Source organism: Tachypleus tridentatus, chromosome 5 (assembly GCF_004210375.1).
Source record: "Tachypleus tridentatus isolate NWPU-2018 chromosome 5, ASM421037v1, whole genome shotgun sequence".
Lineage (NCBI taxonomy): Eukaryota > Metazoa > Arthropoda > Merostomata > Xiphosura > Limulidae > Tachypleus > Tachypleus tridentatus.
Genome location: NC_134829.1, coordinates 38,463,293 through 38,484,467, shown reverse-complemented (window position 1 = coordinate 38,484,467; position 21,175 = coordinate 38,463,293). Strand labels below are relative to the sequence as shown.

The 21,175-nt window shown below is 34.3% G+C and overlaps 1 protein-coding gene across 4 annotated transcripts in view; it reads left to right on the top strand.

The window, feature by feature from the left end:
* The window catches only part of LOC143250964 (protein CBFA2T3-like), a 35,730-nt gene extending 18,347 nt beyond the window's left edge, over window positions 1-17,383 (top strand). For all 4 annotated transcript variants that reach the window (XM_076502205.1, XM_076502203.1, XM_076502204.1 and 1 more), the window contains 4 exons: window positions 413-477; window positions 3,935-4,145; window positions 8,033-8,268; window positions 15,451-17,383. In XM_076502205.1, the coding sequence (XP_076358320.1) occupies window positions 413-477; window positions 3,935-4,145; window positions 8,033-8,268; window positions 15,451-15,735 (797 nt within the window). In that variant the 3' untranslated portion in view covers window positions 15,736-17,383. The remainder of the gene's footprint in view (window positions 1-412; window positions 478-3,934; window positions 4,146-8,032; window positions 8,269-15,450) is intronic.
* Window positions 17,384-21,175: the final 3,792 nt, after the last annotated feature.

The window sequence follows — 21,175 nt, the reverse complement described above, 5'->3', positions numbered from 1 at the left end:
TTTTGTTGCATAGTGTAATTATAATGATTATAAAAACGTGTGTAAGACGTCTTTACTTACGATACTAAGGTACAAAGACAAAATTATTGATAAAAGTTTGTTTATACTTAAGCACAAAGCTACCTAATGGGCTATCCATGCCTGCCTATTACGGATATCGAAATCTGGTTTATAGCATTAGAAGCCAGCAGATATACCGCTATGCCACTGGAGGATGTTGATAAAAGTAAAATACTTATAAGTACGCTTTTTGATGGATAAGCGATAAGATAGAGGGCTTATAACGCTATAATTCTGGGATCGATCACTTTACCCTAAGAAAACAAAATTCACTTCTGTTGTTTCTTTAAAACATTCTGATAATGTTATATAAACTAACATTTGCGATAATAACATTTTCCTATTTAATTAGAAAGCTTTCAAAGAGAACCCTCAGAAGAGAAAGAAATGGAAGGTCAGTGGAGAAATATTTACACTGTAAGTAAATATTTTGATTTTAATATTAATTAATAATGAAATATATTTCCACAAACCCTCACGTCCAGTTTGGTGCATTGAAAAGAGGGTGACACAGGGAACTCCAAACAGTTAAAACAGCTTGATTTTAATAATAATGTGCTTGTTTATCCATTTTATTTTAATTAACGTGGTTGAAATGTGCACTTACTGTACGATATTCAATTCTGGACGTAATATGAGAATCCACAAACTCAGTTCAACGCTTAGTACTGTTTTATTCGATGCATTTTGCAACGTTGTGACATATTTGGGGGTAAGAATATAGTTACAGCCCTGTAATTGTTTACAGACTTGTAAGCGATTCCATGCAATCAGACATTCTTTGTTATTTAATTACAAGTTACAGATTTTACAGAAACAAAGATTTACTTTTAAAAGAATTATAATTTACTGTTAAAGCTGTAACTTGTATTAAAACATACATAATTAATAAGTAATCCCAAAACGAAACCAATCTTTGCTATTATTAACAATAAAGCAGCTTTCTTTATGCCTAAGCATATTTGGAAATTCATCGAATGATGAAATGTTAAGAGGTAAAGAATGTTTGTGGACTAAAAAGGTAAATGCGGACTCTAATATCTCTCAGTCTGCTCCATCTTTACTATGTATTATTATTAACTATATAGAAGGTAGAACAAAATTTTGTTTGTTGCTATGAGCTATCGGTGCTCTGCCTTCCGTGGGGTCCCCCGCTAGTACAGCGGTAAGTCTAATGATTTACAACGCTAAAATCAGAGGCTCGATTCCCCTCGGTGGACTCAGCAGATAGCCCGATGTGGCTTTACTATAAAAAAGCACACATACTCTACCGTGGGTATCGAAGGCAGAATTTTAGCTGACCCACCAAGGAGCAGGATAAAAGTAATTATTTATTCGTTTTATTTAGAAAATAATTTAATTTCTAAGTATTTACTCTGAAACAAACAATAATTAAATTGGTTTCAGTTGTCTTTGTAATAAATATAGTACCCACAAAACAATATGAAATACATTCAAATATGTAAGTTTGTTTTTATTTTATTAAATATCTCAAGTCCCGTAATAAAATAGCTAGTACAAAAAATAGTTTTTACGATATATTATTTTGTTGTTTTTTTTACACATAAGTACACATCATGCTAAAATATTGTGACAAATTATAAAAAAAAAAACGATTCAAGCGTATATAAAAGAAACTTTTCATTCTCGTTTGAGCACCAATTGGGCCCGGCATGGCCAGGTGGGTTAAGGCATTCCACTCCTAATCTGAGGGTCGCGGGTTCGAATCCCCGTCGCACCAAACATGCTCGCCCTCTCAGCCATGGAGCGTTATAATGTGTATGTCAATCCCACTATTTGCTGGTAAAAGAGTAGCCCCAGAGTTGGCGGTAGGTGGTGATGACTAGCTGACTTCCTTCTAGTCTCACACTGCTAAATTAGGGACGGCTAGCGCAGATAGCCCTCGTGTAGGTTTGCGCGAAATTAAAAATCAAACATTGAGTACGAATTAACATAAAAATATCCAAGTAAACCTTAGTCCACGTAATATGATCTATTCTGATTGAGTACCTGTTAATATAAAAATATCCAAGTAAACTTTAGTCCACGTAATATGATCTATTCTGATTGAGTACCTGTTAATGTAAAAATATACAAGTAAACTTTAGTCCACGTAATATGATCTATTCTGATTGAGTACCTGTTAATATAAAAATATACAAGTAAACCTTAGTCCACGTAATATGATCTATTCTGATTGAGTACCTGTTAATATAAAAATATTCTAGGTAACCTTAGTCCACGTAATATAATCTATTCTGATTGAGTACCTATTAATGTAAAAATATCCAAGTTAACCTCAGTCCATATAATATGTGATTTATTAACAAGTCTCAGCTAATCTCAAAATTTTGTTCTCGGTTCACCTTTAAAACTTAATATTTAATAAGTAACTAATATTATCTAACTTAAAACGTATTCTGTTAAAACACTTCATGTACGTTATTGTTAATTTGTTTATTTTCTATTCTTGGTGGTTCAGTTTTAAGTTTGAGGGCTTATAAAGCTAAATTTCTAGGTTCAGTGTTTGGCTCAGTGCAGATAGTCTACTGAGTGGCTTTGTGTTTAAAGAAATTAATAAATAAAAAAGAGAAATGTTGGTATGTTCGATGGATGTAGGAAATATTGAACTTCCCTTAAACCTTGGATTACTGGTGGGGTTTAATGGCTTATGAAATCCATTTTTCGAAGTTATTTATGCCCCAACTGAATTGTTTCTGGGCCAAGACTGACTTTCTTGATTTTATAGTTTCTAACAACATGAGTAACATAGAAATATTTAAGTAAAAATGTCAGTATTGTCGCATTTAATCCTTGTAAGTACATTACTGACATACATTTTACAGAAAAATGAATATTTTCACCTTGTGGTTAATGTAGTCAGATGATTTTAAGACTATATTAGCGGTAAAAGGAACGCATTATATTTCATTCTGCTGGCTTGTTTTTGAATTTCGAACAAAGTTAACCATCCCTCATTTTTAAAAAAATAAACTAGATGGAAGGCAGCTAGTCAAGATTACTCACCGCCAACTCTTTGGTTACTTTTTACTGATGAATAGTGGGATTGATTATCACATAATAAAATAAACACGACTGAAGGAGCGAGCATGTTCGGGGACGGGATTCGAACCTGTGACTCTCAGATCACAAGTGGCTGACCTAGTCATCAGGTTATGACGGGATGATGGAGATCAGATTCGTGGTTCACGTTTTGTAACCGCCAAAAAATAAAAAAAGTAAAACCACCACCATCATTCCACTTTGACACACACACGAAAAGAGTGACGTTCAGATCCCACAGTATATTTTTACAAGAGTAAAGAGAATGTTGGCGGTGGGAGTTGCTGACTAGCTGCCTTCCTTCTGATTTATCTTTTCAGAATCAGGAACAGCTACCACGAATAACCCTCGTATAACTTTGTGTGCGTGATACCCGACAAAACAAACACACGTATTTCGAGTTAAATAAAAACATCAAACCTTCCAAGATGATACGATATCTAGACTCCAAGGAATCCAATGTATATGACCAAGTCGATATTACGCCATCATTTCGCCATTTTTCATGTAGGTTGTTGTTACTGTTCTTTTAAACGCAATGGAACACAATAGGCCAGCTACACTGTTTCCATCGGGACAAATCATATCCACGATTGTGGTGCTATAAACCCTCCTTTTTATCACTGAGCCAATGGGAGACACTCACTTTTTCTTTTTCTTTTTTTGTGATGAAGCTGTAATAAGTTGGATAGTATTATGTGTTTTAGTTCATATGAATCTGAATTACATTCTTGGACTTTTAGAAATATTTTCACCTTGTGAACTTTAATTATACAAGAGGTATATGTATAAGTACTGTATTGTATTTCAGATGCTCAATTGCATTCTGGGAATGGTAGATAAAACCAAACGGGCACTTACTATTTTACAACAAAGGAGTTGTGTTGACTGGACCGACTGTGTTCCCTGTGGTCCAAAACAAATGGACTCTTGGGAAATGGAGATAAAAAGGCAAAGCAACGACATCATGACACATTGTAAGTCAGCAGAAGATCGGGTCTCTGAAGTCCGTCGAAAAGCAGGCACGTTGACACTGTTTATACCAGTTTCTTTTCTTAGTATTACCTAGATTAGGCTACTTTTTAAAATCTTTGTATTTGTGTGACACTAGACTGTGTGGAAAGCTGTGTTATAGATGGTATAGCTATGAATCTCACCATTCCTTAGCTAGTTAAGAATACAACTACAGCAAATTACGTTCGTGTAGGTTTTCTAAATTCTCATAAATGGATGATGAAGATCGTAAAACATCCTTTACTCAGAATTTCGGCCCTTTTACTGAACTGTTTACCATCCTTATTAGAAGTCTATGGTATCTCAACGGTCGACCTGTACATTTAAATTATGAGTCAAGAGATTCTCTGTCGTATATGCTGTTTTTCGATTATAAATATAACAGAGTGAATCACGGTATAGTAAATGTTTTAGCTTTATTTTTTATTTTCTAAGTCTGAAAGTGTTGTAAGAGAATTCCTTCTGCCTTCGTCCTGTCCCGTTCACTGCTAGTACAGCGGTAAGTCTACGGATTTACAACGCTAAAATCAGGGGGTCGATTCCCCTCGGTGGACTCAGCAGATAGCTGTGGCACACACACTCGTCCTGTCCAAACGTGTAACATCTTCTACGTGTCGATTTTAGTCATGACAAGTAGTACATCTTAGCAGAAGCCAATAAAAGACATGATCTTTTTTTTTTATGAATAAATATGTCTGCTATTAATCCTTTCGCGTCTGGAGTTGCTTTGTTCTTAGCTTAAGTGTCTAAAACCTGCATTATTTGTAGCTTTCGGCTAACTTTTGAACATCATTGAATCTAAATTCCACAAATAAAGTGTTTGGAATGTAAATATTGTTTTGGAGGTTGAACGTTGCTGTATGATTGCGTGCTTTATTATTGAAGGATTGGTTTCAAAATTAGATTTGTTACATATATTTTGTGAAATGTAAGTGAAACGTTGTGTGGAAACACTAGTTAAGGTGTTCGACTCGTAATCCGAGGGTCGCGGGTTTGAATCCCGGTCGCACCAAACATGCTCGCCCTTTCAGCCGTGGGGGCGTTATAATGTCACGGCCAATCCCACTATTCGTTGGTAAAAGAGTAGCCCAAGAGTTGGCGGTGGGTTGTGATGACTAGCTGCCTTCCCTTTAGTCTTACACTGCTAAATTGCGGAAGACTAGCGCAGATAGCCCTCGTGTAGCTTTGCGCGAAATTTAAAGGAGGAATCACTAATTTAGAGAAATTAACGAATGTTAAAGATGACAAAATTGAAGATGGAATGGTGGAAGGATTGGTTTGGTTGTTTTATTTGGAGAACAACGCAGCAGTATCTGTTCTGTCTCACGAGCAGGGAATCGATTGCAATATTTTGCCTTCAGTCTTACTGCTGAGTCACTGAGGTACGCAGTAAAATATCTTTGTCAATTTTGAACAAATAAGTTATCAGGGTGAATACTACTCGGTTGTAGGTTGTTTTTTTTAAATTTACGAATGACTTTAATGATAACTTGTGTTATTAATTCTGTTTCTCTACTTATCTTTTCATAAAAATAATTATGTTGTTCAGGCCTTAAATAACAGGTGTAAGAAACGAAGTTTCTTTACTTTCTAGAAGAACAAATAATTCGTTTTCACAAATGTGAAAATTTTCGTTTGCTGGATTATTTATATCAATGCTTTATTTTATAGTAAAGTCACTCTAAATTACAGAATTTATGTGCAACGTGATTTCTGTGCTCTGCAGTCAACTTAATTTTAATCGATTACGAGTATGCGTTATTTTCCTCTTTGAGTAGTTACTTAGTATTCACTTGTTTAACAGAGTTATTTATTCTTATAAAAGAATGTAAGAAAGCTACCACTAGGTGGAGCCACTCGTATAAAATATTGCACCCTGACGAGTCCTGTGAATGAGCGGTTCGTCAGTATTAAATAATTGTAATTTTGAAGCTGGTTTAACTTGAAACAACAAAGTGCGACCTTCTGCTCATTCTAGTTTACATAGAAATAAAGTTTTCTATTAATTTTATCAGGTTAATAGAATGAATACTCCATAAAACAGATCTACTCGCGTTTGAGACCTAAGTTAATAATGGTGGTTTCATTGGTTTTATAGCTTATTGTACCATTTAAATATTGTGCTATATCAAAGATTGCATTTTTTTCTTACGTTATCCAACTTAATAGTCAAAACGTTTGGTTTAAATAAGCTCTTGTGTTAACGTTTGGATGAATAAAATTTCTTTAAGCATTCTTTCACAACCAGCTGAACATATTATTAAAAAAACGGTTACTGTGAGCAGGAATTCCACAATTCCGTACGAGTATCTTTAAGACTGAAAACGTGTTTGTTTTTTGAATTACGCAAAAAGCTACACGAGAGCTATCTTCGCTAGCCGTTCCTAATTTAAAAGTGTAAGAGTAGAGGGAAGGCAGCTAGTCATCACCACCCACCGCCAACTCTTGGGCTGCTCTTTAATAACGAATAATGGGATTGACCGTAACATAATAACGCCCCCACAGTTAAAAGGGTGATCATATTTGGTGTGACAGGAATTTGAACCCGCAACCCTCAGATTACGAGTCGAGTGCCTTAACCCACCTGGTCATGCCAGGTCTCTGAAAATGTGCATTCCCTTATATAACGCAGAAATCACAACAAACTATAAAACCAAAGCATAAATATAATGAAACTATCATTAATTTAGGTATATAATGAGTGTTTTTATTGTAGTGACCTATTTTTCCACACCTGAATTACGTAAAACAAAACTGCATATAACCACAATGAAATGTCCTGTTTATAAATGAAATCAAATAATTCAAGGTTATGATATTAATGTTATTACTTTTTAAATAATTTCAGAAGTAGAAGAAGCATTATTTAATATTGTTATTTCGATATCATACAATTTTAGGACTAATTAGTAGCAGTAAAAGTAACACATTATGTTTGATTCTGTTTGTTTGGTTTTGAACCGTCTCTCATTTCCAAGAGACAGACTAGAGGGAAGGAAAGGCGGTTCGTAAACATCACTTACCGCCAACTCTTTATCAATTAATAATGTGATTGCCCACCACATTATAACATCCCCACGGCTGAACGGGCGAGCATTTTTGGGGACGGAATTGGAACCCTCCACTCTCAGGACACAAGTAGCGTGGCCTAGCCTACCAGGTTATGTCTGACCCATTTAATCCTGCTAGAGATATCGTAACATTTAGGAAAAAAAAAAACAATTTATAAGTAATCTTGTTAAAGACGTTGTATAGTTTTAGGACTTTCATATATAGAAAGGAAGATGAACTGGTTAAGGTTTCCTGTTGTTAACGTGTGCGTTCGTCAAAGTTGTTCCTATTACATTTTTCACATATTATAAAAGTGTAATCCCGAGTTGAGCATCTGAGACTATCTTACAATTCTGTTAAATTATGCATTCTAATTATTATATATAATATATCATATAATATAATAATACGTTTTTAACCTTGCAATTACTTTTATTACAAACATTATTTCTTCGGATCAGTAAAGTTCGAATATTTGTTTCGCCTGTTTTAAAATGAGTAATATTCATAAAACAAAATTGGGAGGATACGAAATAAATAAATTTTTTGTGGTAATAAACTAACTGCATTGAACAGTTACTTCAAAATACGGTAAAAATAACATTTACAACAGACGAGTTCTGATTTTGGTTATTACAGCTTTTTCCATCTGGGTGGTCATCATCAGGTAAAGGTTACATTGTCTTTTTCAGCATATCTTTAACCTAATGATCAGTCGATACTATGGATTAAAACAGTGCAATCATTAAAATTACGACTCGCCTGTTGTGAAAACTGCTGTTAAAGAATTTGAATAAATTAATTTCAGTATTAATTTTGAATAACGTGCTAATATTTTTAACAGAAGAAGCAGTCAACGAAGTGAAACAACAAGCTGTTGCTGAGCTACAAAGAGCTGTTTCTCTGGCAGAAACTAAAGCTTCTGAGTTTGTCGCTGAGGAAAGAGCAAAATTAGAGCAATTCTTATCAGAGACGAGACGAAAAGGATCTCAAGAATCCCTGTCTTTCGCCAGCAAACGAGAAGATTCCAGAGAAATGACTTTTCTACCTTGTAGCAATCAACAGGATGACTCCATTGAAGTATGTGTTGTGCACTATGTTAACTAAAATAATCACCAGAATAAATAATTAAATATAGATATAATTAAAATAAATTATATATATATATGTATATACTTAAAACTAAACCCAATAACAGTCAAACAGTTTATAAGTAAGTAATCGAAGTATTTTAATGTTCTAAAGATCTTTCCAGAGTAGCACGTGCAGGACGATGGCCAAAATAAGAATACATAAAAATAACTTATTTAATCAAGAGTGATAGCCTGACGAGTAAGTTATCCAATTTATTATTCAACAGTGAGATACCACAGGGGTAAATTATCCAATTTATTATTCAGCAGTGAGATACCACAGGGGTAAATTATCCAATTTATTAATCAACAGTGAGATACCACAGGGATAAATTATCCAATCTATTAATCAACAGTGAGATACCACAGGGGTAAATTATCCAAGCTATTAATCAACAGTGAGATACCACAGGAGTAAATTATCCAATTTATTAATCAACAGTGAGATACCACAGGAGTAAATTATCCAATTTATTAACCAACAGTGCGATACCACAGGGGTAAATTATCCAATTTATTATTCAACAGTGAGATACCACAGGGGTAAATTATCCAATTTATTATTCAACAGAGAGATACCACGGGGGTAAATTATCCAATCTATTAATCAACAGTGAGATACCACAGGGGTAAATTATCCAATCTATTAATCAACAGTGAGATACTACAAGGGTTAGTTATCCAATCTATTAATCAACAGTGAGATACTACAAGGGTTAGTTATCCAATCTATTAATCAACAGTGAGATACTACAAGGTTAGTTATCCAATCTATTTTATAGAAGTGGGAAGTTGTGACTTGTTTGTGTTGTTAAATTTCGTGCTAAGATTGTCATTAGCTATCTGCGCTTGCAGACCTTATTTTGTAAGTGATAGGCTAAAGGGAAGGCAACTTGTTAGTCGGTGGTTGAAAGGATGAGCGTATTCGGTGACGGGATTCGATCTCGCGATTCATAAGTTACGTGTTGAGACTCTAACTATCAGGCCATACCAGACTGAAAATCTTTGACAATAATCTAACCACAGAAGTAAGCTACCTACCAAACTAAATACTAGTGATAAACTAGAGGGATAAGTTGACCAACTTATCATGCTGCAGTGAGAAGTTTCAGTAACTATTACCCCAACCACCGCTACCACGTATCAACATATCTCACATTTTAAAAATTTGTTATATCGCGCCACGATGTACGTATTTAAATACATATATAAAATTTACGAATACACAAAGAAATATCAACAAAAAGACATACAGCTACCAAATTTTCACCTTAAAGATAACTGGCAAAAATTACTGTTAACCGTGCTCCCAGTTATAAATTCAAATTCACCCTCATAAGTAGAATTCAGTTTGAATAAACTGCTAGTCACCCTAATTATTAGACTTTGGTCTGAATGAACTGCTAGTCACTCAAATTAGTAGTCTTAGGTCTGAATCAACTGCTAGTCATCCTAATTAGGTCTGAATAATCTGCTAGTTACACAGATAAGTAGTCTAAGGCCTGAATCAACTGCTAGTCACTCTAAGCAGTGGAATTAAATCTGAATCAACTGCTGGTCACCCTATGTAGTAGATTTAGGTCTGAATCAACTACTAGTTGTCATAATTAGGTCTGAATCAACTACTAGTTGTCATAATTAGGTCTGAATCAACTGCTAGTTACTCAATTTAGTAGATTTAGGTCTGAATCAACTGCTACTCACTCAAATTAGTAGACTTAGGTCTGAATGAACTGCTAGTCACTCAAATTAGTAGACTTAGGTCTGAATCAACTGCTACTCACTCAAATTAGTAGACTTAGGTCTGAATCAACTGCTAGTCACTCAAGTTAGTAGACTTAGGTCTGAATCAACTGCTACTCACTCAAATTAGTAGACTTAGGTCTCAATCAACCGCTAGTCACCCAAGTTAGTAGACTTAGGTCTGAATCAACTGCTACTCATTCAAATGAGTAGACTTAGGTCTCAATCAACTGCTAGTCACTCAAATTAGTAGTCTTACGTCTGGATCAACTGCTAGTCTCTCAAATTAGTAGACTTAGGTCTGAATCAACAGCTAGTCACTCAAATTAGTAGACTTAGGTCTGAATCAACTGCTAGTCACTCAAGTTAGTAGACTTAGGTCTGAATCAACTGCTACTCACTCAAATTAGTAGACTTAGGTCTCAATCAACCGCTAGTCACCCAAGTTAGTAGACTTAGGTCTGAATCAACTGCTACTCATTCAAATGAGTAGACTTAGGTCTCAATCAACTGCTAGTCACTCAAATTAGTAGTCTTACGTCTGGATCAACTGCTAGTCTCTCAAATTAGTAGACTTAGGTCTGAATCAACAGCTAGTCACTCAAATTAATAGACTTAGGTCTCAATCAACTACTAGTCATCCTAATTATATTTGAATCAACTGCTAGTCACTCAGGTAAGTAAATTTAGGTTTAAATCAACTACTAAACACAAATGTAAAATCTCCTGGTGTATAGGTTTTGTATTATATATCAAGGGTGGCCAAACTTGCTTAACGTGAAAGCCACATACGATAAACTTCAGATGTTTGAGAGCCACATGACATGAATAAATATTACACACATGTTTTTATTGTTACATTTACATTGTGTTACATAAATTTTATATAAGTATTAATAAATACATCTAGTAATAATATTTATTTATGTATGTAGTTTTTAAACTGTTTATTCATATTAGCTTCAATAATCACAAAGTACACACATATATATATACCAAATTTTTTTACAATCCTGGGTGATTATTCTTTTAACTATATTCAGTGTATTTAATACCGTAATGAACTACGGGAACATCTAAGAAAATATGGACATTTGCATTTCATTAACATTAAATGAAACTGACAAAAATAAAAATACAAGAGGTAAAACAGATATTTTAATGATATTTATTTGTCTCAGTAAATATCTGGTCAAAACATGGAGGAAAATATATAAAATAATAAAATTAGAGATATTTTAATCAGATACCACCTTACAAAATTTTAGTCTTATCATAATACTGACACAAACAGACATTGATACAATAATCAGGCTCGTTACTGTTGGAAGAGGTCTGTGAGTTTCCATCTTGATTGTTAGTCGTTGAAATTCCGCCTGATATGTTGTCAAGGCTCTACAAATTAGCCTTATCAGGTGTTTATTCGTAAGGATTGCACGTTGCTTTGTCTTCACAAAGTTCATTACAGAGTACAGTGATTCACAGCAGTAAGTTGTGCTGAAAATTGAGACGAGTCACACACTGAGTTTCTTCAGTTCAGGATGCTTTATTTCTGGAACATGCTTCCAGAACTCAGTTGTAGAATGAGATTCATGTATCATCTTTAGACCCAGGTCCTTCTGTAGTTCTATTAGTTTAATTTCTACAGCAGATGGTTCTGCAACCAGAGGTTCGAGAATTGGACAACCATAATTGATCACATCAACCATGAATGGATTTACAAGAAAAGCTAAGCAAGACTTCAGCTTCTGCAAGTCCTCAAATCTGTCTAGGAAATTATCAAGCAGTCCTTGTAATTTATCTTTGTGTTCTTCCAGTTTGTGATCCTTTATTTCAATGTTAGGGAATGTATTTACTCTCCTTTAGAGATTGGAAAAGTAACTGAAATTTCTTTGAAAAAGTCTTATTTTGTTCTGAACAGATCTGTTTGAGTAAGATCAGAAACAATCTTATCCTTCCACTGGAGTGCCAAGTTGAGACTTTGTAGATGATTCATTGTATCAGTAAGGAACATTGGATCTTGTGTCCATTCATCATTTCCCAGTTGAGGATAGAATATTTTATTTTCTTCAAGAAAAGTAATAATAGGCTCCAACAGACCTTCGAACTTATTTAAAACATGACTGGTTGACAGCCACCTCACAATGCAGTAGAAAAATACATTACTGGAGTTATTTTCAAGCTCCAGCTCTTCAATACAATTTTTGAACTGTTGATAGATCTTACCATTTAAACTTATGAAACTGACAATTTCAAGAACACATTTCATAGCATCTTCATACTTGAAGTATCTGGCTGCCAGGTGTTTACAATAAATAATGCAATGAACAGGAAGAAACTCTGGAAAGCTGGGATCACTTTTCATAAGTGCAATTAATCCTTCATTTTTTTCCCACCATTGCAGGTGTTCCATCTGTTGTAACACTTATGAGTTTATCCAGAGGAATGTCGGCATTTGTAAAGGCTCTGTCAAGCGCATTTTTAATGTCAACACCACGAGTTGTTTCTTTAAGTGCCACAAAGTCCAACATCTCTTCTTTCACAGTTACATCAAAGAAAACATAACAAACAAATACCGCCAGTTGTGGGTTGTCTGTAGATTCGTCATGGGCTAAGCTGAATGCAGGGGAATTCTTTAAATCATTTTTCCTGGTGTTTGTGATATGAGTTGTTGAAGGTTTGTGTTATTTGGATCTAACACTACAACAATTTCAGCTATATTCTTCTTAAGAAATTCACCATCAGAATATGGGCGTTTAGCACGAGCAATATTCCATGATATAATACAACTAGCTTCAGTCGTTGTATCAACTTCCTAACTGAACGTTGTCAACAATGTCTGCTGGCTATTTAGTGATGATTTTAACACAATTAACTTGTTTTTCCGTATTTCTGATTTAGGTTGATAACACTGCACAACAATTTTTCTGAAAAGTTTTGCTTTCTGAAAAGTTGTTGCTGATTGTGACAGGTACCTGGTGGGTATGAACAAATATAGTTTTAGTTTTGCTTCATCACGTATGAACTCTGAGAAATAGACAGTTAACTGTTTACCGGCAATAACGTATTTAATTGCGTTTATGTTTCTAATACGCTTTTAAGTTCAACATAATTAATAGTGTTTTGCTCCTGATTTTCGTTTGTATTCAATGTTCGGTGCATCACGTTGCAGTGTTCAACAGTAGTCAGCAAGCATTGACGGATTCCAGTTGCCCTGATATCGTTTTTCCATTGTAGCAAAACTGAAGATTTCGATGAAACGGTACGTGATGGGTAAATTTGAATATGATTTTCGTGATTAGCATTTTCCTTCATAAAATTTTCACAGATACTTCTAAAAAACTAACGTGAAAAGAAGTAATAAGCTCCAACAAGTACAACGCAACCAAATCCTACAACGCCCAGTAACACTCCGCTAATTAACTGCCCGCAACACAGCCACACACGCCACAATCTCAAGCCATGCCTACAAAAACTAACATTGTCAGGACCGGCTTGTGTGATTACTGATTCTCCAGCACAATTCCTTTGTAATTCTTGCTGATCCGAAATGTCTTTAATCTATGACTCAAATCTAGCATTAAAATTAGGATTTATATTCTTAAATGTATTTACTAACCATGAATATTAAACTTAGGTTTTATCCAAGTGGACTCTCAGTTTATACCTGGTAAATAATTATAAAGCTTGAAAATTTTGTATTTACCTTTCATATTAATTGTGATGCAAAAAGGAGCTCAGTCTACATATTTCCGCGAGCCGCACATTCACATTATATGTCAAAGAGCCCCGGTTTGGCCACCCCTGTTACATATACACACAATGAAATTTACCTGCAAGCGTATGCAGTTCTTACCCTATGTCTTTAATATTGCAATGTAAGACTTTAATAAGATAAAAGTTATAAAATATGACATTTCATCAACTTAAACCAGTTCAGACAGAAACAGTTGTTATCAATAATTTTGTTAATATAAACAGTGTAACATTAACTTCTATGTTTGTCATATCACACTCGATAGCACTGACGTTGATAAAGATAAAACTCGTGGGCACTGAACGATTGTTTTGAATCTCGCGCAAAGCTACACGAGGGCTATCTGCACTAGCCGTCCCTAATTTAGTAGTGTAAGACTAGAGGGAAAGCAGCTAGTTATCACCACTCACCGCCAACTCTTGGATTATTCTTTTACCAACGAATAGTGGGATTGACTGTTACATTATAACGCCTCACAGCTGAAAGGATGAGCATGTTTAGTTTGAAGGGGATTTGAACCCGCGACTATCAGATTATGTATCGATATCGCATACCACATGGACTATAACATAAAACCTATTCTAAAAAGTTCAAATACAATTTAGTGAAAGAAAAAAATGTGATATTACCATATTGCAAGTACACATGAATAAACTGAATACAAGGTTTATTGATAAGCAGTTTTGTTTCGGTGGGAAAGAAATAATCCATGTTACATACGCTTTGTTTTGCTTTCAAAACATTTCTTATGTAAATCGTTATGATTAAACATTTTAAGCCATATTTTCACCACAGTTATTTGATCTCTTCCATAAACAGGCTAAAAGAGAATTGGAGAAACTATTGTGTGAACATTGAATAATTTAGTTCATAAATTACTGCATTAATTATGGTGTCGTCTTATTAAAAGTTACGTGTCACCTCCTATATTACGTGACGAGCAGAATTTGTAAAATATAGTATTACATGAGGCGATTTCTAAGTAAGACATGATAGGTTTAAACGCGTTTAATATTCTTATTATTTCATAAAAACCTCTGGAGGGTTGTGGGTTGAAGTCCAAGTTTAGAGAATAGAATTATTCATGTTAAGTTAACTGGGGAAGGCCTGGCATGGCCAAGCGTGTTAAGGCGTGCGACTCGTAATCTGAGGGTCGCGGGTTCACATCCCCGTCGCGTTAAACATGCTCGCCCTTTTAGCCGTGGGGGCGTCATAATGTGACAATCAATCCCACTATTCGTTGGTAAAAGAGTAGCCCAAGAGTTGGCGGTGGGTGGTGATGACTAGCTGCCTTCCCTCTAGTCTTACACTGTTACATTAGGGACGGCTAGCACATATAGCCCTCGAGTGGCTTTGTGCGAAATTCAAAAAACAAAACTAACAAGCTGACTGGGGTGAATGAAACTGTTCCTTTTGAAGCTTCCTGACATTTCATTTTAAACGTGATGGAACAAATATCTTCAGTAAAATAAAATATGTTGGTTATTGAATACTTAAAATGGTATTTTTTTTCAAAATCCTTTAATAATTTTGGCACTGATAAGGTAAAGTAAGATTAAAGTTCCCTATCATTTTGATTAAAGTAGATAAACTCTATGTTTATCAGAACGTTTTTTTATTATTTTATAGAACTGCTGGAACTGTGGAAGAAAAGCCAATGAGACCTGCAGTGGCTGCAATGTGGCTCGATACTGTGGCACCTTTTGCCAACATAAGGACTGGGAGACTCATCATAGGAGATGTGGTAAAGGAGTTAGCGGAGCTACTCCGAGCGTCACTGTCTCTTGTACACCACTAGGAGTTGCCAAGACCTCGACAAAGACACCAATTTGCCACGTATCATCAACGAATTTTGATCAAGAAATTACTAGTCATATATCGACGAAAAGGACTGACAAGTCTATTACCTCTTGAAGACGGATTTATTGAGTAGTTAAATTTCATTCGTATGGAACACAGTTTACACAACTCTCAGTTCAGGGCGGATACTTGCTTTGTGATTCAAAGAACCAGTAGAACTAGTCTGATACGTAGTTACTCGCATATACAGAACATATTTATATGTCACAGTAGATAGGAATTTCTTTTAAAAAATTTAGTAATATAAATAGCGCCTCAATTGCTACTATGTCTTTCTTATCCTAGCCGGTGGAAACAACCCTGGTGTCGAGGATAGACATCGTCGGTGCTGAAGATCGCGGTTATAATATGGTTGACATGTGATTAAACATTAGGTAAATGTTTAACGCTTTATGCTGATATGATTAAAAGTTATGTTTGAAAAGTATTTTTCTTTTCATGTTTATAAGATGAAAGTTGTTAAATGGATGAAGATAACTGATATAATTTTCAACAACCGTCTTTTGAATGGTGAGTATAAGAGAGAAAATGGTTTTGATTTAAAAAAAATAAGAAAAATACCTTTATTTTCCAGGTAATTATAAAAAAAAACCTTTTATTTTAACCAGCGTTTTGCTTTCGCGGCGTCATCAGGATTCTGACATCAGACAGTTGTATGTATTGATTCTGGTGTATAATGATAAAAAATTTTTATTATAATTATCCGGAGTATAAATGTCGTGTTTTTTTTTCTAATCCTTTTACCAAAATGTGTAAATCTCTCTTGTGTGTACTACAAATTTGAAGGTAGTTTTGTAATCATAAATTTTTATTCTATGTTATTACCTCATTAAGTCTATATTTGCATTTTTATTCTATCATATAAGATCATCTGAATAATCCACATTTTTGGTTTTCGTTCTGTGAAATCATCTGGGTAATCCCATGTTTTAATTTTATATTTCTATTTTGTTTTATGAGTTTACGTGAAAAATCTGTGTTTCGATCCTATTTAAGAAGATCACCTGAGAACTTCTATGTTTGTGCTTAGTTTTATGAGATCACCTGAGTATCCACATGCTTCTGTTTAATTCTATGAGATCACATGAGTATTTCTATGTTTGTGTTTAGTTCTATGAGATCACATGAGTATTTCTATGTTTGTGTTTAGTTCTATGAGATCACCTAAGCATTTCTATGTTTGTGTTTAATTATATGAGATCACCTAAGTATTTCTATGTTTGTGTTTAGTTCTATAAGATCATCGGAATAATTATATATTTTGATTTTGTCTCATGAGATCACATAAGTAATCATATGCTTCAATGTTATTCATTGAGATTACCTGGATAATCCTATGCTTCTGTTGTGTTCTACCAGATCACCTGAGCAATCTTACATTTCGAGTTTGTTTTCTGAGATAACCTGAATAATCTTCTGACTGTTCCGAATTAGAAAGATCATTTTCAGATGAAATAGTTATTTATATTACAGGATATTTTGACAGACAGTTGTTTTGATGTATTTCTGTGCAGAACAATAATAATGTCAAAACATTTTGGCAAAATAAAATTGAATGTTTCTTGTTCCTGCTTTTTACACAATTACCATTAAAACCTTTGACGGCGATCTGTGCTTGTAGTATTGAATATTATTTACCTGATATGTATTGAATATTACTTACCTGATATGATTAAAAGCTGACACATTCTGTTATCATAAAGAGTCTTAAAGTTTTTTATGTTTCGTTAATATCGTTCTCAAAAAAATAATAAACGTATATCAGTATAATACATGAAAGGTTCTCTCTGTTAACAACGTGTGGATGTACGTATATGGCAAAATTATGTAAAGTTCTGCCATGAATGATTTTTAAAAAATCTTCAATTAAGAAACAAATCGAAGGTTGTGTATATTATAGTCAAAAGATGGCGCTAGTATAGCACCTAATGATTACATACCATATATAACGCGTTGTTTAATTGTCAAGAATTATCATAAAATATGTATTCTGCAATTCTAATACAAGTTCATGAATCGTTGATATTTACATATATACAAATATACGACCCATTTTACTCTATATATAATTAGGTCCCTTTTCCGCTGGGAAGATGTTTTTTTGATATACTATCCTTTATGGTAAGTGTTGAGGTACTCGCATGCGAAGTCGACAGTAATAGCTTGTGAGAACTGAACAAAACTAATTAGAAGCGATACTGTTGCTGTTTAAAGAACCCTGAATTAACTATCAAATAGAAAATATATTATAGCTCACTTTGAATACCGTAATTTCATTGAGATTAGTGAGAAATGTTTGAATTATAAGAAGGATCTATACGCTTATGAAACTGAATCTTTACTTCTCTTGTATTTTAAATGTTTATATTGTTCCAATGTCCATCTCTCTTTGTAATTAACTGTGCAGTAAATGTGGTTAGAATTTGATCTTTATATTTCTTTAATAAAATTAAATATTAACAATTCGAAAAAATTAATTTGTTTAATTCGAATACAGAATTTTTGTTTGTTTGTTTGGAAATTTCGCACAAAGCTACTCGAGGGCTATCTGTGCTAGCCGTCCCTAATTTAGCAGTGAAAGACTAGAGGGAAGGCAGCTAGTCATCACCACCCACCGCCAACTCTTGGGCTACTCTTTATCAACGAATAGTGGGATTGACCGTCACATTATACACCCCCACGGCTGGTAGGGCGAGCATGTTTAGCGCGACGCGGGCGCGAACCCGCGAATTACGAGTCGCACGCCTTACGCGCTAGGCAAATACAGAATTAGGGTTAAAATATTTGGAGCTGCGCTAAATGTTCAGTTATAATACGCTAATTTTCCTTTTTTTTTCTATTACGGATGAATCAATACATTATTTATTATTATACACATAACAATAACAAAAGCTGTTTCACGGTCAGACAGCGGTAAAACTACGGATTTACAATGGTAAAATTTAAGTTTTTTTTAGTGTTGGTAGAATACAATTTAAACAATGTGATTTAGAATATAAAACTATAACACATTATCTATTGTAAATGGAATTTCTTTGTTGTACTTTTCCAACTTCCTTCCCTCAAGTATTTTATAAATGTGTTTTTGATAGCAAAACCACATCGGGGTATCTGGTGAGTCCACGGAGTGAAGTGGAATCCCTAATTTTACGTTATAAATCCGTAGACTTAACGCTGTCCCAGAGGGGAACAATTTTATAAAAATAATGTTCTATTTATTTAAATATGTTTACTATTTATGTAACTGTTGCAGTCAGCACGTGTCAGTCATACAACTTTCTATGTTTATAGCAATAGAAATGGACTGGTCATATGACCGTGAAGCCTTTACTAACATTAGTTCTGGTGTACTAATTATCACCTTCTCGACTGTTACTGTGTTTGACCAGAAGCGAGACTCATTTAATGGTCAATCCAGTGATGAACAAAAGTTCAAATGTGTATTAATAGATGTTCCCAAATACAAAACTCAATGTTCAATGTATCAAAATGAGCTAAAGTATAATGGTAAAATAGAACTAGAAGCGTATTTCTGTATATCTTCTGTGATTCAAAGTGTGTGTTTATGTATACATATATTGTAAATATGTAAACACGTATAAACGAACCTCAGGTAACGAAAATAAGGACACATTCGTACTTAATATAGAAGGAAAGCATTAAAGTTTTATCTTCCTTATTCCACGTGCATTGTCATCATCTGCTTTCCACTGATGTCAGAAGGATATTTTTATGTGTCGGCCAGTGTAAACTGGACGATTAAATCTTTTGAACACTCTGAGGTTGACTTTCCTATTCACTTGAGCAATAAGTTATTTTAACAAAATGAAGTTCTATGTTATAAAATAGTTAATATTGTTTAAAAATCTTTTTATATCCTTCCGCTTGTATTATTTTCATAGTTATCATTACATTTATCCTTTTCTATGTTTATATTGATTTTATAGTGAATATTTCTATTCCACCCTAACTGTAACTTCAGGAGACATACAGATTTCTTGTAGTAGAGAAACAGGGGCCGAAAGAATATATCGGTATGTTAGTATAACTTCTAGTCTTAACAAAGTTTTTTTTTAGCAGGTTGTTTACTTTTTCACAGCACTAGTTTTCTGTTTAATGTTTCAGTTTGCTCTGATTTTCAAACGCAGTTTTGTATCTAATAATGCCAGTTTATCTAATGTACGCAATAAATATTTATTTTACCTTGATATTCAAGCCATACATATAATATGTTTAACACATTTTAATCTTTTTTGACTTTTACATTTGTCCGTCATATATGTTGGGAGTTTTTAAGCTTTTTTATGCTTTGCACTTTTATTTTTTTAATTTATTCATACGGGTCCAGAATTTGGTTTCTGTTTTGTTTTCTTATGACAAGACATTACGCAGGAATAAGGAAAACTAATATGGCGTAATGAGTTCGATCTACGGCCCCGGCACGGCCAGGTGGGTTAGGGCGTTCGGCTCGTAAATCTAAGGGTCGCGGGTTCGAATCCCCGTCGCACCAAACATATTCGCCCTTTCAGCCATGGGGCGTTATAATGTGACGGTTATTCCCACTATTCTTTAGTAAAAGAGTAGCCCAAGAGTTGGCGGTGGGTGGTGATGACTAGCTGCCTTCCCTCTAATCTTACACTGCTAAATTAGGGACGGCTAGCGCGGATAGCCCTTGTGTAGCTTTGCGCGAAATTCAAAATTCAAATTCATTTAAGTTATGTGTTAGATAAGGTTCTATTACTCTGTTAGTAGTCACACGTGAACTTTATAATCGTGTTCGTGGAAAATTCAATACTATGCGTTGGTAATGTTTTTTGTTTTCAGACCCATAATGATATTTTACTATTAATAATTATTAACAAGCCTTAGATATTCATATTTATAAAGATAAGCGACTCCTACAATATTTTACATATCGGAATTATATTCGGTTTTGACACACTACCACGTGTTTCACAGGGTTCTTCCCTTCCTCTCCCCTAATGACAGAGTAAATCGTGTCTGTAGCCTTACAAAGCTGAAATCCATGCTTCAATATCTGTGTTGTGCAGAGTACGAATAGCCCATTATGCTATTATTATACTACAAATGAAAAATATTTTTGCACAATTCTAAATACCGAAACTCGTGTCAAGATATTCTGAAACTTTGGCAAAAATAAATGATGTTATAAAACTCAAGATTGATATAAGAAACACAGATCCAGTTTAGTTTGAGTTAGACATCGTTTATTTATAGTGTAGCTACTGTGACGAATACTAACGTTTGTGTTATTAAATAACACATCGAAAGAGCGTGGAAAAGTTCCAAAGAACAAGATTAACACCCCACCCTGGTACAGTGTTAAGTCTACGGATTTACAACTCTAAAATCAGGGGTTCGATTCGCCTCGGTAGACTCAGCAGATAGCCCGCTGTGGCTTTGCTATCAGAAAAAAACACACAAGATTAACAAACACAGTTCTGGATACGTAAATAAGACACTGTCTATCTTC